At 52.1% G+C, this 27461-nt stretch overlaps 2 protein-coding genes across 11 annotated transcripts in view; both read right to left on the bottom strand.

Annotated features, from left to right (window-relative positions):
• TFDP1 (transcription factor Dp-1) overlaps nucleotides 1–1460 on the bottom strand; it is a 29187-nt gene extending 27727 nt beyond the window's left edge. Inside the window, exons 1-2 of one of the 7 annotated variants that reach the window (XM_081215014.1) lie at nucleotides 1382–1460; nucleotides 435–509 (exon numbers count right to left, since the gene is read on the bottom strand). In XM_081215014.1, the coding sequence (XP_081071140.1) occupies nucleotides 435–446 (12 nt within the window). In that variant the 5' untranslated portion in view covers nucleotides 447–509; nucleotides 1382–1460. The other 6 variants (XM_081215012.1, XM_081215013.1, XM_081215015.1 and 3 more) reach the window with 6 other exon arrangements.
• A 12373-nt stretch (nucleotides 1461–13833) lies between these two features.
• The window catches only part of TMCO3 (transmembrane and coiled-coil domains 3), a 32329-nt gene continuing 18701 nt past the window's right edge, over nucleotides 13834–27461 (bottom strand). For 3 of the 4 annotated variants that reach the window (XM_081214405.1, XM_081214406.1, XM_081214407.1), the window contains 7 exons: nucleotides 24010–24196; nucleotides 23811–23931; nucleotides 18553–18748; nucleotides 15799–15949; nucleotides 15118–15197; nucleotides 14269–14418; nucleotides 13834–14084 (listed from right to left, as the gene is read on the bottom strand). In XM_081214405.1, the coding sequence (XP_081070531.1) occupies nucleotides 13971–14084; nucleotides 14269–14418; nucleotides 15118–15197; nucleotides 15799–15949; nucleotides 18553–18748; nucleotides 23811–23931; nucleotides 24010–24196 (999 nt within the window). In that variant the 3' untranslated portion in view covers nucleotides 13834–13970. The remainder of the gene's footprint in view (nucleotides 14085–14268; nucleotides 14419–15117; nucleotides 15198–15798; nucleotides 15950–18552; nucleotides 18749–23810; nucleotides 23932–24009; nucleotides 24197–27461) is intronic. The other variant, XM_081214408.1, reaches the window with a different exon arrangement.

The raw sequence follows: 27461 nt of genomic DNA, 5'->3' as shown, positions 1-27461 counted from the left end.
CCAAAACCAGTGCTTAGTGCTTTATGGATCGAAGCTGAACTAACTTCCCATGAGGTACACAAAGCAGGTGCTCAGAGCACAGCCCAGGGCCGGGCCCAGCCCTCATGCACTCAGGGTGTCCTCCCACAAAGGCTTGATTGATTTACAAGTTAACCGTTGGTGAAGACCCAGAAATTGGGCTGCGACTGAGCCTCATAACGGAGCTTACCGCCCCGTGTTCAGGCCTGCAAAGCCCGGGCAGAGGCCGGCGCACGGCTCCACACAAGCTGTGGGTTTCTTCCATCCTTTTCACCTTTACCTTGTTTCATGTGCTTTAAAAGCCTGAAAATCAACTTTTCTGTAGTTTATGTGTGGTCATTCTGAAACAAAGTGGGAACCTACCAAGAACAGAGCACTAGGCAAACGTCTGTCCAGCAGGAAGCAAACATACTTACATCTTTTGCCATGTTACCAGATCCGTGAAATCGATGCTATAAATGTTCACCCTCCAGAGAAGAAAAATGGTTTTTCTGGTAAGAAGAAGGAAAAACGAGGAATGAGTAAGGATGAAATAAGAAGTAACACCAACGTCCCCAGCACCACCGCCGTCCCCACTGCCCCTCCGGGTAGCAGGCGCCGTCCTTTCCAAACCCTCACACCCCATCCCCAGAGCGCGAGCAGCCCAGAAATGCCCCCTACCTTGGGGACTTTAAAGTCATCCCAGGCAGGGAAGCCCGTCCGCCACCAGGATGCCCGCCCGGCCTCCCCGACGCGCACAAAGACCCAGCGCGGAAAAGCCTGGCACCGCGGCCCCGCGCACACGCGCTCCCCACGGGCGCTCCCGGCCCACCCGCGACCACCGGCCGACCGGTAACTCTGACAGGTGGGCTTCCGGGGTCCCGGCATCCGGCCTGTCACTAGGCCGCGGCCGCCACCCGCGAGCGCCCCCCGCGCGCCGGAAACGGCAGTCGGCGGGCAGGTGGGCCCGGCGCCGCCCGGACCCCGCGGCCCAGACCCCGCGCGCTCGGACCCGCCCCGCTCCGACCCCCGCCGGGTGCGGACGCGGACGCGGACGCGCGCGCCGTTCCGCCTGGAGGCCGCCCGCAGGCCCCGCCCGGGACCCCGGCCCGCGACCCCGCTGGGCCGGTCACCTGGGCGCCCACGCGGCGGCCCTCGGCGCGCGGGGACCGGGTCGGCGCACGCGGCGCGGGGGCGGGGGGCGGCGGGGTCCGCGGGCGCTCAGCGCGCGCGCCCCTCCGAGACCCCGGCCCGCCGCACCTGGCGGGCGGTCGGCGCGCGGACACCGGGCGCGCACACGCGGGCGGGCGGGCGGAGGGCGGCGGTCCCGGCGGCGCTCGGCCGGGGTCCCTGCCCTGCCGAGGCGCCGGGGCGCGGGGCTCACCCTGCGAGCGTCGGGCGGCGTGACGTGCGCGGCGCGGTGACGTGGGCGGCGGCCCGGCTCCCGCAGCGCGCCTGCGCGCCTTTTCGCGCCTTCGGCTCCCTCCTCCTCCTCCTCCCCCCTCCCCTCCCCTCCCCCTCCTCCCCCTCCCCCTCCCGCCCGGAGGCCCGCGCTCGAGCTCCGAGGGGATGGGCTGCGCCTGCGCGTGCCCGCGTGTGTGCGCGCGCCGACCGGGGAGGGAGAGGAGGGCCTGGCCCAGGACGCGGCGGTGCGCGCGCGGGGGAGTTGGGCCGGGGATGTGTGCACGTGTGCGCACACGGGGGATGGGAGCCGGGGGTGCACGGGCGAATGTACGCACCCGGGGGACAGGGGCTGGGATGTGTGTACATGTGTGCGCATCCGGGAGATCGGAGCAGGGGGTGCACGGGCGTGTGTGCGCACATGGGGGACAGGGACCAGCGTGCAAGTACGTGTGTGTGCACTCGGGGGACAGGGGCCTGGTGTGTGTGGATGTGTGTGCACCCGGGGGACAGGGGCTGGGGGTGTGTATGCATGTGTAGGCACACAGGGAACAGGGGCAAGGTGTGCAGGTCAGTGTGTATGCACACGGGGGCCAGCGATGGGTGTGCACGTGCGTGTGTGCACAGCCAGGGGCAAGGTATACATGCGCACACGGAGGACAGGGATCGAGTGTGTGTGTGTGTGCGTGCACGTGCAGATGTGCGGACTTGGAGGAGCGGGGTTCCAGTGTGTGCGCAGCGTGTATGTGTACTCACGGAGGAGAAAAGCAGGCTGGGTTTGTGCCCGTGGGCGTGTATGGGCGGGTGCATATGTATGTGCACAGGAAGGAGAGGAGGCCAGGCGTGCGCGTGTGCAGGTGCACGGAGAAGACCGGGTGTGTGCATGCGCGGCGTGAAGGGCCGTGTCCCCTGGGTGCTCTCCTGCCCCTGCCCTGCCGGTGGCCTCCACGCCCACGGCCGGCCTCTGGCCAGATTCCGTGTCCTCGGGGGCAGAGGGTGCGGGTTTACTCCTTATCGCCCGGGGGACTGGACCTAGTGGACACTGAGCCCTGGACACTTGTCCCTCCTGTAGCCCACCACCGGCAGGGCCAGGGCACGGGGCCCAATGCCGCAGACCCAGGGTGGGCGGGGCCTGGGAGCCAGTCCAAAGGTCAGGGCCGCTTCAGAGGACTGGAGGGTGGATAGGCCTCTTCCCAGCACGCTAGGGTGTCGCCGCCCCCACCCAGGACTGGGAGCGTTTCACAATTAACCATTTTTATGCTGATCATGCCCACACCAGCTAGCAAAGCCACTCCAGTCTTTTTTTTTTTTATTTATATGATTGCACGGGGTCTTGGTTGCAGCTGGGCTCCTTAGTTGGGGCACGTGAACTCTCAGTTGCGGCATGCATGTGGGATCTAGTTCCCTGACCAGGGATCGAACCCCAGCCCCCTGCATTGGGAGCGCGGAGTCCTATCCCCTGCGCCACCAGGGAAGTCCCACCGCCCCAGTCTTGAACTGTTAACGCCCTAGTTAGCGTTGGTTTCCTGAAGAGCAGAAATCTTCCCGTTCTTTCTGCCGGTGAGTACACTGCACTTAGAGAATCAGGGATGGAGAGGAGAAGGGGGGGATAAAAGGCTTCAGAGGGACAGTCCTGCTTTCCTGCAGGCATAACACCTCGCTTCCCTGTGGTGAAATGTACACAGCTCCCCAGTGGTCAGCAGGGCCCCATGGTGTCGGAACCTACAGCCCTGCGTTCTGTTCCTCAAGTGGTCATGTGTTACTAGCCCCACAGTTCTTTCCCAAGAGTTCTTTCTTGTTTACTGTATTGGAATCTTCACCCCCAGATAGCAGGTGGAAGCCCCCTCCCAGCCCTTGGACCCAAGTGCACAGGCAGCAAGCCTCTTGGTGAGGGCTGGGGGCTCAGAATGAGGAAGAAACGCTGGACCAGAGTACGACTCTCAGACCTCTCCCTACAGAGTCAAGATTCCAGTAATTCACCCACATTGACACGTATAACTAGCTCTCATATTCAAAATAATTTCTGCGCAAAAGTCACTAGTGAAACATTCTGAACTCGCAGGAGCTACCGCAGCACTGAGTCTGCTGAGGCCGGTTTGCGTGGAACCTCCCTGCCTCCGTAGTCAGGTGCCCCACAGAGCCCGTGCCTGTGGTAAAAGGTAACAGAATACAATTTGGGGTTGAGGGTCCAAATGCTTCTTGCCACTGCCTTACCTTAAAACCCCTAGGCTGGTGTGCACGCTCGTGTGCATCTGATGGCCCCATATCCAGTCTGCATCGGGGACATCGGGGAGCGTACAGAAACACAGCCCGCAGTGATGCTCCCGTTCAGTGTTCACTCGCTCCTCCTCCCAGGGGCTGCATCGCTGCTGTGTCGTCCAGGACACCACAGGAAAATGGTGCTGTTCTGTGTTTTATTAGAAGGAAGTGACCAGTCCTTCCCAGGAAAACGGCTCACCTCTCACAGGCTTCCTCTTTCTTTGGGCACCTGCTCTGCTGAGTCTCAGAGTGTGATACAAAGCCTTCCCCCAACCCCATTAAACTCTCCTTTAAAGAGAGAGAAAGTTTTCTAATTCCTTGAAAATCTGAATTCTAAATCTGTTTGTTAGATATCCAGTTTGTCTTCGGTTCCCTTCTCAATGGCTGGCCTTTTCTCCAGCAGTTTTCTGTTTTCCACCTTCTTGGGTAACCACGGCAATGGTGACATCAAGAGGTAGGAAGACAGGGAGGGGGGCAGGGGCTCATGGGACTTATGGGAGGGATTCTGCATATGGACAAGTGACATTTTCTCTTTCTTTGGCCAAATATCAATAATGGCATCTTTAGAAAAAATTTTTCTACTTATTTGTGTGTAACATGAAATGTAAGTGAATTGGGTGACTTGTTTGCAAACCTCAGGAAAAAATCTCCTGGTCCTCTCCCCACAGAGGTCGCCACTACTGAGCCCCACCCACCGCCCAGACACACGAAGACGTCTGTGTTTCTTCCTTCCTTACATCACGACTCCTTTTGAAAATTTCTGGTCAAAGCCAAGTCCCCCTCTGGGAAGGAGGGTCAGTCCTCGGCCTTCTGGCATTACTATGTCCTTAGCATCTTAAGCACCTGCACAACCACTTACAGGCTGAAGCCATGGTCCTGCGAAAAGCTCCCCTTGGATCTGACAAATTTTAGAAGATCACGGCATCCAATTTGACTCAAATTTACTCAAACCCCTTTCATTCCTTTGCCCATTAATTCCGCAATTCACCCCAGTGTTCCTTCTGGGTGACTTGGTGTTGCTCCTGCTAAGATGACATCCAGGTTGTTTTCCACGGAATCCTACAAGGTAAGGTTGAAGGTCCACCTCTCCTATGTCATTTCCTTCCTCGATAGAATCCATTACCATCAGCCAGGAGGGAGAGAACCAAGAGTCCACAGCACAGTTTTAGGAAACTTCACTTTGTGTCGAACCAAAAGCCTTTGGTCATTTCCCCACTGCTGTCCACTTACCTTGCTGATTCAGAGAAGGCCCTACAGCCCAACCTACTATGATGAAGCTGAGACGAAGGGAAGTCAAATGACCCTGGACAAGTAATCTCAGCCTCTCTGATGCTCAGATTCCTTTAGCTGAGAAATAAGTAGATAAAAATATAGTTCTTTGATAAGAAGACAAGCCACAATTTCAAAAGCTTTACCTGTCCTACATTCCTCACTCACCTAACAGTTCTGAGCCTGAATATGTGCCAGGTAGTATCCGAGTGCTGACGCTGCGCAGATTAATAAAACAGAGGGCTGGAAATTCCCTGGCGATCCAGTGATTAGGATTCCGTGCTTCCAATGCAAGGGCGGGGAAGAGTTCAATCTCTGGTTGGGGAACTAAGATCTCTCAAACTGCATGGCACGGCCAAAAAAGGAAGAAAGAAGATACAGGATTGCTGAGAGTCAAATGGGAGAGACAGACTGCCACAAATCAAATACAATGTACGGGGGCAAGGCTCTCTTCATGATTGGAAACTGGAATTGTGGAAGCACAGAGCAAGGAACAATTATGTCCCCTGCAGGCAGTCAGGGAGTGCTTCACAGCAAAGGTGGCACGGAGATGGGCTATGACCAGCTGAGGTATGTGTGTGTGAGCATGCATGTGCACACACATGAGTATGTGTGTGTTCCTGCACATGCAGAAAAGGGCACATCTTGGAAAATGCCTGTAGCTGCTTCCATCTGTGTCTCAGGCAGGGCAGCTACAACCAAACACGACAGACTGGTGGCTTATAAACAACAGAAATTATTTCTCATGGTTACGGAGGCCGTAAGTCCAGAATCAGGGTGCCAGCCTGTGCCGTTCTGGTGGGACCCCCTTTCTGGCTCACAGACAGCTGCCTCGTTTTACCCTCACAGGGCAGACGAGGTGAGCTGGCTCCCTAGCCTATTCTAACACAGGCACTAATCCCATTTGTAGGGCTCTGCCCCATGACCTACTTACCCCCTAAAGACCCCCACCTCCAAACACCGCCTGTAGCAGAAGAAAAATAAGTTCCCCTCTATTCTAAGTTCTAGGCTGTGGCCCTTAGACAGACCAACAAGGGAAAAGCAGAAGGTGAACGTTTGTAGCTCGTGTGTACAGGGGAGCACCTAGAGGAAGATGAGTAACTCCCAGAGTGGCTTAGAACTCAGGCTTAAAGACCACGTCCAGCTAAAGACAAAAGAAAGAAGGGTGTGTGGGAGGTGACAGGGAATGCAGAAGACAAGTAAGGTGCCTGTGCAGGTTACACCCCAGTCCTCTTCACTGACACGCATTTCTCCTGATTTCCTCATCCACGTCCTCCTGGGACAGAGAGAGTTCCTTTATGCATGTAGCTTTCTCGTGTGAAAGGGTAAGCCTCTGCCCTGTTCCCAGAGCTTCTCCCGAAGGAGTGGCATGTCCTGTCACCTTTCACACCTCACTGGGGCTGCAAACATTCAGACCATAACAGTCCTACTGGTTTAGCTGGGGCCACACCTGGCTGTAAGTGATGCTAGAAATGCAGTTATCATTCTGGGTCCTTCACCTGCCTAAGCATTTCAAGCTCTACAAAAAAAAGGGGGCAGAGAGCGGGCGTTAGGAGACAATTATCAGTTTGTTCTGAACGATGAAGAGAGATTTGTGTTTCAGAGAAATAAGGCACGTGGTGGGCAGAGGAGAGGTTGTAGAGCACAGCTCTGGGGACTGACCAAGAAGGGCCACAGAGTCAGGGGTCACTTGAGGTCTGGACTCAGAAACAACAACAAGGGCCGAGGAAGCTGGGCGCCCACAGATGCCCACCCAGCGGCACCGGCGCACAGATGGGGCCGCGGAGGCTGGAAGGGCTCTAGGCGGCACCCAGCCGGAGCTCCTGATCAAGAGTCAGGACTGTGCCCAGGAGCCTCGGCCTGGGTAGGCCTCCTCCACTCTCCAGCTCCTGGTGGCGGTGCCTCTCGGGCTCCCAGGGTGGGACGTGGCACCCGCCTCCGGCCAATGTTAATGAGGGCACATTTCCTCACTATAGGGAGTTGCTTCAGACACCAACAGCCTCCCAAATGCAAGTGTTTGCTACCGCGAGCTGCACGGGTGGGTGCTGAGGGAAGGGGCAGGGGCGGCCCCCGGCCCGAATCCACAGGCGCCAGGCGAGGCCCGGGAAGGTGGGTGTGGGCAGGCTGGGCAGCTGGACAGGTGGGACGGGTCAGGGAGGTCGGGGCAAGCGTTCCTGACGGTCGGGTTGCAGAGGAACACGGCAGTGAGACATGGTCAGACGTTCAGGGCACAAGACCGGCACCTGGACACGCGTGGGTTGAAAACGTGCCCGCACCATGGGCGGCGTGCAGAGGCTGGGGTGCTCTGGGAGCTCAGTCCCCAGAGGAAGACAGAGGACGCACTCCCGGGAAAGGAGACCTGTTGGTCCTGCCCCACCCCCACCTGGTCCCTGGAGGGCTCTTCCCACCCCTCCCCCACCCTGACCTGTCAACCTGCGGTCACTGGATTGTCCAGAGGAGAGAAAGGCAGGAGGGAGAGGCTGGTCCGCGTGGCCCTCTTCTTCCCTGGCCGCACTGGCTGGTGGCTGCATCCCGCTCTGTCCACGGCTCCCGCAGGGCCCCTCAGCTGTGCCTCTTCCACGGGCCCAGGCCGGGTGAGTAACCTCCTCCAGGCACCCACCACCTCCTACTGCAGTCGGGACCACCACCGACACCTCTGCACACCTGCCCTCGCCCCTCACTACACACAACGGCAAGTAGATCGTGACACTTCCTGCTTAAAATTCTTCAGTGGACTGCCCTGCTTCTGAGCTGGTGAGAAACTAGGGGCGCCTGAATAAACAGACTCCGAGTGCGCCGTATTCTTTAATGCAGTGCTATCTCACAAAGTGGAGGCAACGTCTCCAAGGACCCAACTCTGGAGAATCACATTAATAGAACAATATACACACACACACAAGTATATCTGTTAGATACTTGTATGCTCTGACCTGTACACTGGACTCGTCTGTGCTTTCTCTACTGAGGGCCATGGGGTGTAGAGGACGTTCTCAGTTTGTGCCTTAGCTGTTTGCTTACATATCCACGCAGACTATCCCAGAGGGTTACGTTAAAGCTGACGGCATATCAGTGCCCTCAACAAGGTAAAAACTTCTCTCCTCCGTGTGGGAGTCTGGCCAGACTGCTAAGGGCTGGTATGATGCTACATGGTCACACCTTCCCCTCTGATCTAAGTGCTCATCACGCCTGGGGATCCTGCGCAGCTAGTCTTTGTTCTGTGGTTGTGGCTGTTGTCTTATTGAACACCACGATGTTAGTTCCAGGTGCACAACATAGTGACTTGATATTTGTATGCATTATGAACTGATCACCACTATAAGTCTAGTTACAACCTGTCACCAAAGGTATTACATAGTTATGGACTATATTCCCCACACTGTACATTTCATCCCCGTGACTCACTTATTTTATAACGGGAAATCTGCTCCTCTTGATTTCCGTCACCTATTTCACTCATTCCCTCCCACTCCTCCCCTCTGGCAACCTGTTTGTTCCCTGTATTTATGACTGTTTCAGTTTTGTCATGTTTGTTCATTTGTTTCATTTTTAAAGTCCACATATAAGTAAAACCATACAGTATTTGTCTTTCTCTGAGGTATTTCACTCAGCATACCCTCTAGTTCCATCTGTGTTCTCACTAATGGCCAAGATTTCTTTCTTTTTATGGCTGAGTAGTATTCCATTGTATATAAAAACAACACATCTTCTTTATCCATTCATCTATTCATGGGCACTTAGGTTGCTTCCACATCTTGACTATCGTAAATAATGCTGCAATGAACATATGGGTGCATGTATTTTTTTGAATTAGTGTTTTGCTTTCTTTGGTTACATACCAAGAGTAGAATTGCTGGGTCATATGGTAGTTCTCTTTTTAATTTTTTGAGGAATCTCCATACTCTTTTCCATAGTAGCTACACCACTTTACACTGCCACCAACAGTGCACAAGGCTTCCCTTTTCTCCACATCCTCACCGACATGTGTTATTTGTAGTCTTGTTCACAATAGCCATTCTGACAGGTGTGAGATGCTATCTCATTTGTGGTTTGTTTGTTTGTTTTTTTTTCCAGTACACGGTCCTCTCACTGTCGTGGCCTCTCCCGTTGCGGAGCACAGGCTCTGGACGCGCAGGCTCAGCGGCCATGGCTCACGGGCCCAGCCGCTCCGCGGCACGTGGGATCCTCCCGGACCGGGGCATGAACCCGTGTTCCCTGCATCGGCAGGCGGACTCTGAACCACTGCGCCACCAGGGAAGCCCTCATTTGTGGTTTTGATTTGCATTTCCCTGATGGTTAGTGATGTTGAGCAGCAGTGCCTGCTGGCCATCTGTATGTCTTCCTTGGAAAAATGTCTATTCAGATACTCTGCCCATTTTTTAATTTGTTTTTTTCTTTTTTTTTTTTTGATGTTGAGTTCTATGAATTCTTTGTATATTTTGGAATATTAACCCTTTATTGGATACATTGTTTGCAAATATCTTCTCCCATTCAGTAGGTTACCTTTTCATTTTGTTGATAGTTTCCTTAACTGTACAAAAGCTTTTTAGTTTCATGTAGTCCCATTTGTTTATTTTTCTTTTGTTTCCCTTGCATTGAGACAGATCAAAAAATTATTGCTGAGACCAATGGCACAGAGTGTACTGCTTGTTTTCTTCTAGGAGTTTTATGGTTTCAGGTCTTACATTTAAGTCTTTAACCCATTTTGAGCTTACTTTTGTATATGGTGTAAGAAAATGTTCTAATTTCATTCTTTTGCATGTAGCTCTCCAGTTTTCCCAACAACCACTTATTGAAGGGGCTGTCTTTTCCCCCTTGCATAATATATTCTTTCCTCCTTTGTCACAGATGAATTGACCAAATAAGTATGGGTTTATTTCTGGGTTCTATTCTGTTCCACTGATCTATGTCTGTTTTTATGCCAGTACCATGTTTATCGCAGCTTTGTAATACAGTTTGAAATCAGGGAGCATGACACCTCCAGCTTTGTTCTTCCTTTTCAAGATTGCTTTGGCTATTTGGAGGCTTTATGTTTCCACAAGTTTTAGAATCATTTGTTCTAGTTCTGTAAAAAAAAATGCCATTGGTATTTTGATAGGGATTGCATTTAATCCGTAGATTAACTTCGGTAGAATGATTATTTTAATATTAATTCTTCCAATCTATGTGCATGGAATATCTATTTATGTGTTGTCTTCAATTTCTTTCATTAATGTCTTATAGTTTTTCAAGTACAGGTCTTTTATCTCCTTGGTGAGATTAATTCCTAGGTATGTTATTCTTTTTTGATGTAATTGTAAATAGGATTGTTTTCTTAATTTCTCTTTCTGGTAGTTCATTGTTAATGTACAGAAATGAAACAGATTTCTGTATATTAATTTTGTATCTTTCAATTTTAGTGAATTTGTGTATTAGTTCCAATAGGTTTTTGGTGGAATCTTTAGGATTTTCTCCATATAGTATCATGTCATTTGCAAACAGTGAGAGCTTTACTTCTTCCTTTCCAATTTGGATGCCTTTTATTTCTTTTCCTTGTCTGATTGCTGTGGCTAGTACTTCCAATACTACATTGAATAAAAATGACAAAAGTGGGCATCCTTGTCTTGTTCCTGATCTTAGTAGAAATGCTTCCAGCTTTCACCATTGAGTATAATATTAGCTATGGGCTTGTCATATATGGTGTTTGTTCTGTTGAGGTATGCTCAATCTATACCTGCTTTGTTGAGAGTTTTTATAAATGGATATTAAATTTTGTCAAAAGCTTCTTCTACATCTATTGAGATGATCATGTTTTGTGTTTTTTTTAATTCTTCAACTTGTTAATGTGGTATATCACATTAATTGATTTAGATATTGAACCATCCTTGCACCCCTGGGATAAATCCCACTTGATCATGGTGTATGATCCTCTTAATGTGTTGTTGAATTCATTTGCAAATATTTTGTCCAGGATTTTGCAAATTCATTTGCAAATATTTTGTATGGGATTTTGCATCTATGCTCATCTGTGATACTGGCCTGTAATTTTCTTTTTTTGGAATATTGTTGTCTGGTTTTGGTATCAGGGTGATGCTGGCCTCATAGATTAAGTTTGGAAGTGTTCCTCTCTCTCCAATATTTTGGAATAGTTTGAGAAGAATATGTGTTCTTCTTTAAATGTTTGTTAGAATTCACCCGTGAGGTCATCTGGTCCTGGATTTTGTTTCCTGTGAGCTTTCTGATTACTGATTCAATTTCATTACTGGTCATCTGTCTTTTCATATTTTCTATTTCTTCCTGATTCAGTCTTGGGAGATTGTACATTTCTAGGAATCTATCCATTTCTTCTAGGTTGTCCTTTTTATTGGTGTATCATCATTTGTAGTCATCTCTTACAATCTTTTGTATTTCTGTGATGTTGGTTGTAACTTCTCCTTTTCCATTTCTGATTTTATTTGGGCCTCCTCTCTTTTCTTCGTCTTTTCTTCTGTCTCTCTTTCTGCTCTTTTTCTTTCCTTCTACTAGCTCTGGGGTTTGTTTGCTCTTTTTTCTAGTTCCTTTAGGTGTAAGGTTAGATTGTTTATTTGAGATTTTTCTTGTTTCCTGAGGTAGGCTTGTATCACTTTAAACTTCCCTCTTAGAATTGCATTTGCTGCATCTCACAGATTTTTGGATCATTGTGTTTCCACTTTTATTTGTCTGCAGGTATTTTTTTTAATTTCCTTTTTGATTTCTCCAGTGATCCACTGGTTTTTTAGTAGCACATTGTTTAGCATCCGTGTGTTTGTGTTTTTGCAGTTTTTATTCTCATGGTTGCTTTCTAGTCGCATATTGTTGTGGTTGGAAAAGATGCTTGATACGATTTCAATTTTCTTAAAAATTTGCAGACTTGTTTTGTGGCCTAGCATGTGATCTAAATTGGAGAATGTCTTGATTATCTGCAAAACTTCATTTCTCCTTCAAATCTGAATAACAGCCTTACTAAGAAGAGTATTCTGAGTTGTACGTTTTTTCCTTTCATCACTTTAAATATATCATGCCACTTCCTTCTGGCCTGAAGAGTTTCTGCTGGGCCACACACAGGCCCAGAGGAAATGGTGATGGGTCAGTGCTGGTATCTGGGAGGGAGGTGATCTGCAGCCCCAGGTGTGGGGGTTAGAAGGGCTCTGAGCCTTCTGAAAGTCTGCATGGTGAGGGGAGAAAGAGGACAGGGGTTGAGAGAGGGCTCTGTGAGTTCACCATGGGGGCAGACTGGAGCAAGTTTACAGATGATAAGGACCAAGAGAGGTGAGGGTGAAGACACCGGTGAGTAAAAGGTGATGAGGCCAATCCCGGGGCTGGAGCAGAGTGGGCCTGGTGGGGGAAGCCCCCATGGCTTTGGGGAGTCCTGATGGTCGAGGCCTCTCCAAGGAGCAGGGCTTTTCTAACAGCATTTCCTCTTGTCACGAAGTGTGCATCTTTATTAATTACTTCAGTCTCACAGAGTGATATTAGTTCCACATTTCAGGGAAAACCTTATGTCAGCATATCAGATAGGTTTCATTCAACAAAATTTAAGAGGTCCCAGCTCTGTTGTGGGTGCTGGAGATACGAGAGAAAACAGAACAATGCCGGAGGGAGAGGCACACGGACAGACACGGTGCAGAGTTACAGGCAAGGCAGGAGGGCCTTGGTGCCTCAGGTAACACCTCCCACTCCGCCCAAGGATCCGGAGGGAATGGCACCGTGTGGAATGGTTTACAAATGAATAAAACCAATGCTAGTTTCTAAAAATAAGCACATTTACATAATTTCTCCATTGATTTACTTCAGACTAGATACAATTTACTTCACCTTGATGTGTTTTAGTTATTAGTATTACTGCAACCCATAATTTACATCTGCGACCCGTAATCACACCTAACATCTCTGTCCCTCTACACCAAGTGTTCTGGACAAATCATTGGGCTCTTAAAGGCAGTATTGATAGGAAAACTCAACTTAGGTACCCCTTAGGGAAATGTGTGTAAGGATCAGATCTTCAGCTGTGTGGGCACTTCAGCTAAAATGGGGCACACTTTGGCCGCAGCTGTGGCTGTCTTGCCATTTTCAGAGCTGGGAGACAAGGAGGCTGTTGTAATTGCTGACCCTGTGAGCATGTGAGACTGGATAATACATGGAATACAAAAAAAAAATCATCAAAAGTAAAAAAAAAAAAAAAAGGGCACATAATCACCAATACACTTTTAGAATTCAAAGTCAGAACTTAGCCTATACAAATAGCTCTGCATTCATTTAGTCTCTATAAAAGTGAGGTAATAGGTGACACACCTTAATTTTCTTTTTCTTTTGTTTTTCTTGGCCGCACCATGCTGCAAGCGGGATCTTAGTTCCTTGACCAGGAATCGAACCTCCACCCCCTGCAGGGGAAGCATGGAGTCTTAACCACTGGACCGCCAGGGAAGCTCCCCCCCACCTTTTTCTTGCATCTTAATTTTAAAAACTGACAAAGATTAGTTCAATACAAAAATCTAATTAAAAAAACAGGTTTTCAATAAATTTCAAATAATTATACTGATCATAAATGATTTTTATTAAGGAATGCATAGTCTTGTGATTCAAAACCAAATATTTTAAAAGAATGATTTACCTGATAAAAACTGACATGAAAGTGTTGTTTAAAGTTGTAATAAAAAGCAAAAGACATTTAGAAGAACTTGTCTCATTTTAGAAAACATAGACTTTAAGGATTAAAAGTAACTTTCCAAACACATTGTGAGAATTAAAAGCTCACGTCACAGAAACGTTTAATAACAAATATCGACCAACGGTTTACAAGTTGTACAATAAATAAAAAAGCCTCCTAACTTTTTTCTTTACCAAAAAAACATGAACTGATGAAATAACAATAGAAAGTTAACATTAATTTCTGAAGAAAAGGCACATCCAGGCAAAAGAGTCAAGGCGATTTGTAAAACGCAGAGTTACATGTACACGGTGCATAATCACTGCACGCAGAGGCGGGCTCCGGGAGACTCTGAGATCCGGGAATGCGGTGCCAGCTCCGGCCGGTCGCCTGGCCGCGGTCCTCAGAGGCTGGACCTTCTCTCGGGCCGGGGCGCACACCTGGCGACGGCCACTCGCCAAAGCAGCGGGGCCAGGAGGAGGCTGAGCGTGGTCACACTCAGGATGAGGAGGTACACCTGCTGGGGGCGGGGCATCAGCGTGGCTGGGGGCATGCCTCCATATCACAGTGTGTGAGCCTCTGGTGCCCGGCCTGGAGGAGGGTGCCCCCTTCCCCAAGAGGCCCCGGGGACTGGGGCGCCCCCCCGACCCCAGCCCTACTCCCCCTAACAACCCCGCTCCGCCAGCCGGGCAGAGACTCACCTCCCGAGAGATGACACGTGCTCTGCGCGCCCGGCTCCCCAGGACCAGAGAGAACTCGCTGACCTGGGCCAGCCCCGCGGCCACGATCCACTTGACGTACTGGCTGGTCTTGGGCAGCAGCAGAGACAGGACCAGGGCTGCCAGGGCGAACTGCCAGAGCGGCAGGTCACGCTCGGCCAGGCTGGGCCCAGAGCACCGCCCACAGGAAGCAGGGCGGGTCCGGGGGGGCCCCCCCAGCACCGCGCGGGAGGACACACGGAGGACCCCCCCCCCCGCCGAGGAAAACCAAGGCCCTCCCGCCAAGCGAATATCGTGCAGCGTTCAGAATGGAAACTTTGTTTTTAACGAAACGTAAAGAAAGCGCGGAGGAAAGCAGCCTGCAGCGGGCAGTGCAGTTCAGCCATCATCGGGGCGCCGCTCCTTCTCATCCGCAAAGCCAGCGGCCACCACCCAGGCCACGTCCACTCCCAGAATCCCACGCTGACATGGGCACCTCAACAATTTGTAGTCACAGAGATTAGACAAGTGGAAAGTGGCAAACTAGTTCTCAGTGGCCGTTAAAATGTACGTTTGCGTCACCAGAGCCGGGTTTGCGGTTCTTTAGACTCACTTAGAAGTCAAATTACAGAGCAGGGGTGTCACTGGAGGATCCGGAGAGCGGTTTCTCCAGCCCCAGCTTCTGAAACCCCCATTTTCAACACAAACTCTGAGACAAAGGGCCATCCCGACCCGCGAAGCCCCAGCTGCCCGGGCTGCGCTGGGCGGGGGGTACACACAGGCAGGAAGCGAGGCGCATGGTGTGACAGGTGAAACCAAAGGCAGGGTGGACTTCGCAAGCAGGGGCCCTACCTTCATGACCACCACCAAGAGCGTGAGGGCCAGCAGGATGGCAAGCTCGTGCAGCACGAAGGTGGGGAACACGTGAAGGCCTGTGGGACGGGGACGGGCGATTGTCCGGGCCGGGCGGCCAGCCTCCCTGCCACCCCTACATCCACAGGCTCCTCCACCAGGACAGGAAGGGGCCCGGTGTCTCCCACCCACTCCACCCCGAGACCCCGAGCAGAGGGCCGGGCGACTCAGTGCTTCCCGCCCTGTTTCCACGGGCTTCAGAACCTGCCCCTCGAGGCACCCAGAGTCTCTGGGGCTCCTGGACCCACTGAGCAGTGCAGGGTGTGAGCGAGAGGCCAGGTGGCCGTGCTGTGACCACGAGCGGGACTGCTCCCCTCCACGGGGACATTCCCAGGGCAGAAGCCTCGACACACCAGTTTGATTTTTTGTATTAAAATTAGAATTTCTTCCTGCACTTGACGTGGACGTGCTGAAGTGGGCCTGCCACCCTGCTGAGTGGTGGACCCTCAGGACCACCAGTCAGGAGCCCCCATCCCTCAGCTCAAACCTTCCCTCCTTCTAAGGGAGAGTCCCTCAGACCCTAGTCACCATGGTAACTGTTTTCGCCGCACAAGCTAAGTAGAAACACGTGTGAGCAGATGAGACCCAGTGGGAGTGTCACCCCTGGAGGAGGAGGGTCACCTATGGACGCGAAGAACACGATGGCCAGGAAGTCGCGGACGGGCTCCACATAGGACATGACCTCCTCAGCGACCACGTGGCCCTGGGAGGACACCAGGGCCCCGGCCAGGAAGCAGCCCAGCTCCATGGACACGTCCAGGAGCTCGGTGACCTGAGGGGAGGAGGACACAGGTCACGCCGGGTGCACCCGCCAGCGTCTCTGCTGAGGACACACGAGAGGGCCTCTCGGACGCAGCAGGACGTCCCCATAAAACCGCGACAAGCCAGCTTCCCTGCCCCTGCCCAGGCCCCTGCGGTGTCCTAGGAGAACCCCGCAGAAGGCACGGCAGTGGACGTCAGCTCACTGACCACGAGCGAGAGGAAACGGTCATACAACAGTTGCAACCATCGGTCGTGTAGACTGCTGTGGACGTTTTGAGTGAGACTATTTTCCAAGATCTAAGCATTTGTGACACACTTTCTTTACCCTGAATCAATAAACCGCCCGACTCCGCTGGCATTAAAAACGTGGCGCACAAAACTATTCCCCCCCAACCCCGCCGGCGCCTAGAGGAAGGAAGTGGACATGGCGTTTAACTTGAGGAGGTAAATCCAGTGATGAGAGCAGCACAGACAGACGGACGACGTTCCAGGAAGCCCCGCTGACGACCGTGTCGGAGCCCATAAGACGCCTGGGAGCGGATCCAACACAGCGCTCGCTGCCGCCACACACACACGACACATGCCGGGCAGCGTGGACACGGATGCGGGGAACCAAGGGCGCCTAGCGTTATGGGAACAGTCACAGGACTCCCTGTGCGTGGAAGCCGACCAGCCGAACCCACCCCCATGACCCAGGAGACCACGACCAGACAGCCTGCGGAGAGGAGGCCGGCTGGCCGCCCGCCCGCCTGGGGACAGCAGGGCGTCTGGGCCACCCATGCTCGGCCACTCGGCTTCTGTGCTGTGACCTTTGACTTCACGGGGCTGAGGAGACGCTCGTGGAGAACAGGTCCTGGCCACGGCCACCCAGCCCGCGCTAGCTCGCCTCCCACGGATGGCAGGTCTCAGTGAGAAAAGAAAGCAGTACGTTTCCAGAGGACAACACAGAGCATCCCCGTGACATGGGGCCGGAAAACGTGTGTCACGCAGGATCCTGAAGTGCCACCCTTAAAGAATGATCACGGCACTACGCTAAAATTAGGAACTTCCGTTCAAAGAAACGTTGTCAAGAGAGTGAAAGACAAGTCACAAACTGGAAGATATTAGCAAACCTGTATCTGACAAGGAATATTATTCAGCCGTGGAAAGGAATGAAGCACTGACACGGGCTACAGCTTGGGATCAGCCTCTGAAACGTGCTGGTCGGGGAGAAGGGCATGGCCACCTGGGGAAACCAGCTGCGGTCACGTAGGCCCACACAGCCCGGGCCTAGACCCGCACGTGCAGCCTCACTCCCACGGCCCGGAATGTCTAAGCACAGACGGGGCGAGTGAGCGGAGGCCTGGGCGCTAGACGCCTTCCCCAGCGCCCGGCACCCGCAGCAGGTGCTCAGGAGACACGGCCGCAGAACGAGGCTGCTTCGGCTCAAGGGCCGCTGGGTGGCAGCACGGAGCGCCGGGTCGGAGCGCTCTGCTGGGTGTCATTCCAGAGAGGACACTCCGGATGGGGTGGAGCAACGCACAAAACTGAGGTCGGTCACATACGGAACGGCTTTGAGCAAAAGCAAACCTTAGTCTTCTCCCAAGATGACGAGATACTAGCAGGCAACGCAACTGTGTAAGGAAGTTATTTTCCTCAGTTTCCTTTATAGGATTAAACTTTTCTCTTGACCTAACTGTAGGCTCACGTGCAGTTCTACGAAGTCATCCAGAGACCCCGGTACCTTCCCCCGGGCTCCCCCACGGCAGCATCTTCCCAAGTCACAGCACGAGTCCCGTGGATGTGACACCGTGGAGCCACGTGGGCCTCCCGTGACCTCCAGATCCTCCCCACCCCCCTCCCTCCTCAGCACCCGGCCAGCGGCCTTCCCCCATCTCTGATCTGTCTTCACGAACTGCACGGAAGTGGAGTGGCACAGCTCCTGACCTTGGGGACTGGCTTTTCGAGTCAGCACAGCTCTCCGGCGACTCACGGACCCGCAGTTCAAAGCTGGGTGGCCGCCCTGGCGTGGAGGGCCGTGGCTGGCTGAACTACGCGCCTGAGGAAGGCCATCCGGGCGGTCTGGGCCGATGGGAGCACATCTGTTGTCACGCTCACGCGTCAGTTTCCGCGAGAACACGGGTCTTCACTTCTCCAGCGCACGTTGAGGGGCGCAGCTCTTCCGTGCAGGTGATGCCCCCAGAGCTGGGACTGTTTACGGGGTCTCCGGCCCCTCCCCTGCTCTCCCATGAGAAGCCTGTCCCTTAACTGGGACAGCTGCCTCTAAAACAAGCCTCTGTGGTGAGCTTTCACATTACAGCGAAAGAAGTTACGCTGCTGACTAGCTTGTTCTCAACAAACAGAACGAAAAGTCGTTTTAAACTGTGATTCTTGCTTCGGATGCAAAGCGTCTAAGACAGGCTCGCACGGTTTCACACTCACAAACACCATCCCAGCAGAGAGCCTAGAGCGCGGGCAGAAGTGCCAGGCAGCACGACTGCACGGATAAAAACACCAACAAGTGTCTCACGTATGCCAACTGTCAGTAAAATGAAAGAAAAAGGACCCATCACAAGCTCTCGGTGAACAGAGGCTAAGTCAGACAAAGTACGTGGCGGGCATTTGGGGCCTTACCGTCAGCATGAGGAAGGTGAAAGCGGAGATTCCCAGGATGAGGATCTCCTTGTTTCCCTTGCTCTCCGCGTGCAGCTTCCGGCAGTACGGCCCCACGAGGTAGGTCCTCACGACAAGACAGAAGAGGAGAACCGCAGCAAGCGAGAAGAGGACCTGCCCGACCAGGCCCAGGACCCGCAGGATCTCCATGGCGACGCTGGGAAAGAGACGGAGACGCCTGATTCTCCTCAGAATACGCTGAAGTCTAACGACATGACCTTCCATTCCTTTTTAACATTACAAAATAAATGACCCAAATCGCAGACATTTCCATTTCTAAATGTTAGAATAAAATCCATCAAACATTAACCTCAGAAATTAAGTTACCTGAATCGCATATAGAAGCTGAATTGTGTTGCAATTAATACTTTGGAGTAAGTACATTTTATAGGATGCAGTGACTCGTGACTGACAGCTTATGTGTCTCCATCGATGACAGATGACAAAAGTCCTCACTAGGAATTAACCCCCATTTGAAATTCTTCGTAAGGAAACAGTCGCTCTGTAACACGACACGGCAGGCTCCCCACCAAAGCATGGCTGGGGGATGCCAGCGACTTTCAGAAAAGCCTTCCCTTACCCCAAGCCATAACTCTGAATTTTCTGTTATTTAGTCATGGAGAAAAGGGTTCTGCACGAAGCCCTTTTTAGAATATGCTATTCAGATCTCAATACATTGTTATGATCTCCACCTAATGACTTTCACAAGACAGGCACTATTGTGTATCTGTCGTGTTTATGGTAACATACATATTTTTTAACCCTGGTTCCCCATCACATTTAGGAGACCCTTCAGTCCAAAATTCTGGTTTAAAAGCTCCTGATGGAAGAATATAAATCAGGTGGCTAAGAGAGGATTCGCCCCTGCAGCCAGACCTAGACCAGCAGCCCAGACACGTCCCAGGGTGTCTGTGATGCCTTGGGGCATCAGAGCAGTCTCTGTGAATATCCCTTCGGCTAAGGCTCAGGATGACAGCCCAGGGGAGAAGCCGGGGTCTGTGGCCTCGGCAGGAAGAGAAACCTGCTCGAAGTCCCAGCCAGGCCCCCAGAGCCCAGGAGCTGACGCCGAACTCCTCACCCACTGCCCGCGACCTGGACCCGGGCCTCAGGGCCGGCACCAGGCACCCCTTCCCCAGCTGCCCTCTTCTCCCTGTACCCCAGTGACCCCTGACTCATCCCATTCAGTTGGCTGCAGAGGCCAAAGCAACACGTGGGGATGCTGTCTGATGCCCGTGACCCGAGGGCCGGGGCCACGTCTCCTGAGCTGGACCTGGGAATGGGTCGTCCAGGCTCAGCCACACTGGGGGCGGCCTGTGGGGGAGCTCGTGCACCGTCCACGTCCACCCTTGACAGACGGCCCCGCCCAACAGGGAGAGGTGTCCCGGACTTCCTTCCGTGGGGGGCAGGGGGCGGGGTGTTCTCCCACCAGCTTGTTGCTGAGTTAGCTGCTCCCAGCGCTCACCTATCTGTAAACTGCGTTAGTCTCACTTTTCTCATTGATTTGTAGATCTTCATGAAATGAGAAACTTAACCCTCTGTCTTAAAATCAACTATACTTTGATTTTAAACAATAAGACAGAACGTGTACACACATCTCTTTCCGATTTGTCTTTGGCCTGCTTACCTAATGTGTTCCTGTACATGTATGTGCACGTATACGTGTGTGCACACATGTATGTGTGTATATGTATGTGTGCAGGTCTGTGTGTATCCATGGATGTGCGCGAGTGGATGTGTGTTTGTGTGTACATGGACATGTGCGTGTATTTAAACATTCAAAGTATGAAACTTTAGTGACACTGATCACATTTCTTGTCCTTTATGGCTTCTGGAATTTGTGTTCTGCTTGAACATCTTCAATATTCAGTAATACATTCATCCATACTTTCTTCTAGAACTTTCATGGTTTTGCAAGATTTTAATTCTAGTAATTTGAATTACTTTATTTTTTTTATCATAGTCCCTGTGTTCTGTTCTTTACCTGTGAAATATTTGGAGGGAAGAAGATAATCCTTTCCTTTAGGAAAGATCGAGGTGAATTCTGAATAAAGCTGAATTAAGAGGCAAAGAAAGCCTATATTAACATTATTATTGATTTTATTTAATATTTTTTACTATAAATTTTCCCTGGTTATCAAAATTGGAAAAGAGGTTTCTCCCAAATTATACAGAAAAGTAAATAAACAGTAAAATTACCGTAATCTACTCCTCTACTACTAGAAAAATCCTGAACACTCTGTAATACACATTTCTAGCCTCCATCTTCTCCTTTATGTAGTTAAAATAACATTGTGTGTAATTTTTAACAGCTTTATTAATACGTCTCATTTCACACAATTCACCCGTTTAAAGTATATAATTTAACAGCTTCTAGTCACAAAGTTGTGCCACCATGACAGTCTCAGAACGTATTTCATCCTTGAGAGAAACCCTGTGCCCCTTACACTCACTCCCCAAGCCCAGCCCCCGGCACCACCAACCTGCTGTCTTCTGCCTGTTCTGGACATTTCATATAAACAGAATCGCTTGTGGGAACCACGGTGTGGCCTTTGGCGTCTGTCCTCAGGGCTCATCCGCGCTGTAGTGTGTGTCAGCGCGTCATTCCTTTTTATGGCTGAATAACATTTCACTGTATGTTTTATTTATCTGTCCATTAGCTAATGGATATTTGAGTTGTTTCCACATCTTAGCTGTTATGACTAATGCTGCCATGAACATTCACGCACAAGATTTTTTTTACTGTGGTAAAATATTTGTAACGTAAAATTTACCACCTTCTCCATTAGTGTGTAACTCATGGCACGAGGGGCATTCACGTGGCTGTGCTGCCTTCGCCCCCACAAAGGTGACACCTGTGACAGGTGTTCCCATTCCTGTGGGGTACACACCCTGGAGCAGAAGGGCTGAGTCACGTGGCAGCTCCATGTTTCTCCTTCTGAGAAACACTATATGTGGTCTTGACTCTGTTTTACAACCTAACACAATGTAGGGCACTTTTCCACGTCATTAAAATTCTCGGTAAACATGGCTTCTCATGACAAAATGGGAATGAAGTCAACAGGACCAGTACCAGTACTGGATGAATTTTTAAATTAGGAAGATAAAAAGAAAAGCTTTCCAAGTCTTCTGCCTGAGCCGTACCTGTCTACCTGGCAGGGGGCCTGGTTCCCAGGTGATACCCGTCGTTCCCAGGGGGCCCGGACACTCTTGGCCGCGGTTCGGATTCTGCCTGGGAGAGGGGGTTCCCGCCTCTCCCGGGAAGGACTGACCGCATGTCCCAAACAGAACTCAAACGACTTTCGGCTAAAGTTACAAATCCTTTTTCTGTCTAAATGTTTGTTCAGTTACTTACCCTGAAAATCTGTAGCCAGAAGGACTAATGCGACAAAGCATTGCTTTTCTGACAGTTAAAGACCTTTGGATCAAAGAAAAATGACAGACAAAGGGCCTTCCTGACAAACGGCCTTTAACAGCTGCATATACGAGGGGCGTGTTAGGTGCCTTACGATCTCTCCTGTCGACAGCCAGCACACTGTCCAGGTTCCACCTTGTTCCCATCCTACAGGTGAGAACACAGCCTGCAGGGCTGGCAAATGGAGAGCTGGGGCTCCAGGGTGGCCACACACCAGGGCCGGAGCCTTCACCTCTGGGAATCTCAGTTAAAAACCATTCCCTCCTTCTACTTTCCCCGCCAGGCTGAGCTTCCTGAGAGCAGAGAAGAGATCTTGATCACTTTGGATTGCTGAAACTTAATACCGTATCTGGCAAAAGGCAAATACTAAAAATACAAAACGCTTCCACCCCGCCGGTCAGCAGTGAGGCAGGCTGTCCACGCCCCCCAGACGGGGTTCAGCAGGAAGAGGAACACACCCCCCCAACCACGCCTCAACATGGGGCTGCTGGCTTTAAAAAATAATTAAAGGATCCAGAGACTCATATTATCAGATATAAAATGTCCAGGATACGACTGGAAATCACTCAGCACACCAAGAATCAGGAAAACCACAACTTGAATAAGACTCCAACATCAAGACCCGTCATCATTAGGATTATCTGACAAAGATTTTAAAGCAGCCATCGTAAAAATAATTCAATAGCACTTAAAACATTCTCTTGAAACAAGTGAAAAAATAGAAAATCTCAGCAAGAAACAGAAGTTATAAAAAGAAGAATCAAATGGAAATTATGCTACTAAACAACATAATAACCTGAGCAAAAATCTTGCTGGATGGGCTGAATAGTAGAGAAATGACAGAGGATGGGACCAGTGGACGTGAGGACAAACGGACAGAATTTACCCAGTCTGAACAACAGGCAGAAAACAGACCAAAAAAGAAGCGTCTCAGAGACCCGTGGGACAACAGCAGAGCCACGTTTGCATCACTGGGGTCCCAGGAGGAGGGGGCAAGCGGGACTGAAAAGAAAACACCTGAGGAAACAATGGCCGAAACTCCTAAACTAGGAAGAGACAAGAGACACAGAGCTGCAGCTTCAAGAAGATGAACGAACGCCATGCAGAACAAGCCCAAAGGTATCATGGGCCGGAGGTGTGTGTGCCCCCAGAGTCATCTGGAGGTGGGGCCGGTGCTGGAACCAATGGCCTTTATAAGAGAGACCGGAGGGCTTTGCAGCCTCTCCACCTCCCCTACCGTGGAGACACAGGAGAAGACAGCTGCCTGAGAGGGCACCAGCACCCTAATCTCCGGCGCCCAGCCCCCGGGACTAAACGTCTGCTGTGTAAGCTGCCGCATCTGTGGTGTCTGCTGTAGAGCCCGAACTAAGACACCAAGACACAGCGTCATTAAATTTCTGAAAACTAAAGGCAAAGTCTTGAAAGCAGCCAGAGAGGAGCCATGCGTTACTTGTGGAGAAACACAGATCTGAATGACAGCCGGTTTCTCACTGAAGCCATCGGAGGCCAGGGAGAAGCAGCACAGCATTGCCAGGCACTGGAAGAAAGAAACGTCCGCTGCGGACTGATGCCCGGTGGCCACGTCCTCCAGCGGGAAGGGAGATAAGACTCTCAGATAAGGAAACCGAGAGAACCTGCTGTCGGCAGCAGACTAACCATGAAAGAATGACCAGAGCCCTCTAACAGAAAGGAAACAGAGCAGAAGAAACCTTGTACTTGAGAAGGAAAGGAAGGTCAGTATTTCAATAAACAAATGACCTGAAGCCAGAAAAACAGACCGTGAACTGAAGTACGGCAGCAACCCTACCTGGCGTGTGCGCCGGCTCCCGCCTGGATGAGCGTGGGCAGGACAGCGATGAACAGTCCCAGCTGCACGTCCTGCGTCACCAGCATCCCCAGCAGCACCGCGCCGTAGTCGATGTCGCCTGCTTGGGGAGAAGTCACTAAGAGCGCGTGGACTCAAGTCGGTTAACCTCAACACACGCTCAGAACACGCGGCCACCTACCTTCCTTGTCACTGCGGGTGCTGCCCACAAGGAACTTGGACACCAGGGGTGTGCTCGACAAGGACAGGCAGGTGGAGATAAAGACACTCTGGGTGGGTCTGATCTGTAGAAGGTGGCCCCAGACCAAGCCGAAGGCCACCATGAGCAGAGTCATGTAGCAGGGCCCCTGCAGGGAGATCTTCCACACCTGGGAGAGAGCACAGGGGCGTGCACACACCTCAGTGCCCACGGCCCCGCAGAGCACGTGCACACCCGCCCAGGAACCGGCTGGCCCCGCAGCAAACACACCAGCGCAACACCATGAAAAGCGGGGGCGGTCACACGCGGTCACCGAGCGCTGGACGTGGTTAGGGACGAAGCACGCCCTCCACCCTCTCTGCGTCGTGCATGGCCATCCTCAGAACGCAGCTGGAGCTGGGGACCCCCCGTCCCCTCTTCCAGCGGAAACAGGACACACCTGAGCGGCCCAGGTGATTCACGAATAAACGACAGACAGTCGAGGGCGCGAGCATCCTCAGCGACAAGGCCCGGGAAGGATCTCGCAGACTCGGGCGGCTCTGAACTGTCTCTAATCAGGCCTCTAGGAGATTTCACAGAAGACTGAGAGGGGCCTGCCAGCAACTGCTGATACTTCAAAACCCTACCAAGTAACTTCCCACCGTGACAGGGTCACACGGGTAGCCCACAGGCTGGAGAGCCACCGGTACCTCAGGCTGCGCTAAAGCTGTCAGTCATTTATCGCTGAGAAATAAAAGAAAAATAAACGTGGACTTCTCGTGTAGTTACCAATGGATATAAACTTTCTGCACGCCGAGCCCACGGGCCTGCCTACGAAGGGGCGCGATGCGCTCCTGGTGTAGGTCAAGGGTCAGGGCCGCCAGGCGGGGAGCAGCCAGGCTCGGTGGCGCCAGGGACATCGGAGCTAGGGGACATTAGAGACCCCAGCTCGCCCCAGACCCAAAGGCACCCCGTAGGGGCCGGTCCCCGCCCAAGCCCCTGCCCTGACTGACACACACACCTGCTCCCACGAGCCCTGCTTCAGGCTGCACCCCCGGCGCAAGATCCCCAAAGCCTCACAGAAACATAGCACACTGACGAGGGCATGCAAACATCCCGGTGAATGACGTTACTTTCTTATTTAACCCCGAACGCCACAGTGCTGGGGAAGATAGTTATGAGACTCTGGACCCAGAGGACACCTGAATCCTCCCAACCCCTCAGAGCCCAGACGAGGACGCGCCAGCTGAGAGGGCTGCGCCAGGGACGCGGGGGGACCAGACCCTGCCCCTCCTCACCCCTCACCGCGAGGTAACACCGCTGCTGGCTGTGAACGTCTGAACGCACATGAACACCGAGGGGTCCAGGCTGCGCATTCACAGGGCTGCCTGGGAAGACCCTCCCACTCCCAGGAGACCCCACAGGTCCTCGCCAGGCCCCTCTGGCCCAGCCACAACACACATCTCAACGGAATTAACAGGAAGAATTTGGCCACTTCCCTTAGGACCCAGAGAAGTGGGCAATTTTCTTTAGACTTTGGATTCAGAAATTAACACATGGAGGTGATTGTGCCAGAAGGATGAAAAAGATACCAGAACTGACTCAGGACGCTGTATGAGGAGGAAGACTGACAGGAAGTGAGGCGTCAGTGGATGGACAAATGGAGCTTTAATAGAAAAAAAGGGGGAGGGACTTCCCTGATGGCGCAGTGGTTAGGAATCCGCCTGCCAGTGCAGGGGACACAGGTTCGAGCACTGGTCCAGGAAGATCCCACACGCCACGGAGCAACTAAGCCCATGCGCCACAACTACTGAGCCTGCGCTCTAGAGCCCGCAAGCCACAACTACTGAGCCCGCGTGCCACAACTACTGAGCCCGCGCGCCACAACTACTGAGCCCGTGTGCCACAACTACTGAGCCCACATGCCACAACTACTGAGCCCACGTGCCACAACTACTGAGCCTGCACTCTAGAGCCCACAAGCCACAACTACTGAGCCCACGTGCCACAACTGAGCCCGTGTGCCACAACTACTGAGCCCACATGCCACAACTACTGAGCCCGCGTGCCACAACTACTGAGCCCGCGTGCCACAACTACTGAGCCCGCGCGCCACAACTACTGAGCCTGCACTCTAGAGCCCACAAGCCACTACTGAGCCCACGTGCCACACCTGAGCCCGTGTGCCACAACTACTGAGCCCACATGCCACAACTACTGAGCCCGCGTGCCACAACTACTGAGCCTGCACTCTAGAGCCCACAAGCCACTACTGAGCCCACGTGCCACACCTGAGCCCGTGTGCCACAACTACTGAGCCCACAAGCCACAACTACTGAGCCCACGTGCCACAACTGAGCCCGTGTGCCACAACTACTGAGCCCGTGTGCCACAACTACTGAGCCCACATGCCACAACTACTGAGCCCGCGTGCCACAACTACTGAGCCCATGTGCCACAACTACTGAGCCCGCATGCCACAACTACTGAGCCCGCGTGCCACAACTACTGAGCCTGCGCTCTAGAGCCCACAAGCCACAACTACTGAGCCCACGTGCCACAACTGAGCCCACGCGCCACAACTACTGAGCCCACGTGCCACAACTGAGCCCGCGTGCCACAACTACTGAGCCCACAAGCCACAACTACTGAGCCCACGTGCCACAACTGAGCCCGCACGCCACAACTACTGAGCCCACGCACCTAGAGCAAGTGCTCTGCAACAGAAGAAGCCACTGCAATGAGAAGCCCGCGCACCGCAACAGAGTAGCCCCTGCTCACCGCAACTAGAGAAAGTGCGCGCACAGCAACGAAGACCCAACGCAGCCAAAAATAAAAATAAATAAATAAATTTATTTAAAAACAAAAAGAAAGAAAAAAAGGAGGAACTGGGGAAAGGGGTGGGCATGGCCGGGCACAGCTGCTCCCTGATGGCAGCGCAGGCTCAGGCCGAGCTTACTTCCCTTCCTGTAGGAAGCATGCTGGTGGTCAGAGAGGACTTGGAAAGCAGCATCCACAGTTGTTTGGCACATTATTTCCTGTGCTTCTGGGCTCCTTCTGTGTCGCCACAGTCACACTATATGCTCACTTTTTTCTTCTGAAGTTCAGCATTTAACATTTTTTTCTTTGTTATTGCACATTCTTATAATACTTTTAATGGCTACATAATACTCCATCCAGCAGCTACATCAGAGCTTAAACTTTAGACACTCAGGTTGCTTTGGATCTTTTATAAAAATGCTACAATGAGGAGCTGAGGACCTTTTAGGGGCTAATTTTAAAAACAAAAACCAAAACTTGGGCTTGACTCTTCCCTTTGCCTAGAAACCCAGGAGCAGAACCACCGATGAAAGGATGTGAACCCGGCAAGGCTCCTGAATCAAACTGCTGGACTGCTCCCCAGAAGGGGCACGAGCTGTCACTCTCATCCACCTGGTGCGAGGGCGCCCAGTGAC

The sequence above is a fragment of the Mesoplodon bidens genome (genome assembly GCF_964165515.1).
Source record: "Mesoplodon bidens genome assembly, chromosome: 17".
In the NCBI taxonomy this organism is placed as follows: domain Eukaryota; kingdom Metazoa; phylum Chordata; class Mammalia; order Artiodactyla; family Ziphiidae; genus Mesoplodon; species Mesoplodon bidens.
This window is presented reverse-complemented; position numbering and strand designations above follow the sequence as displayed.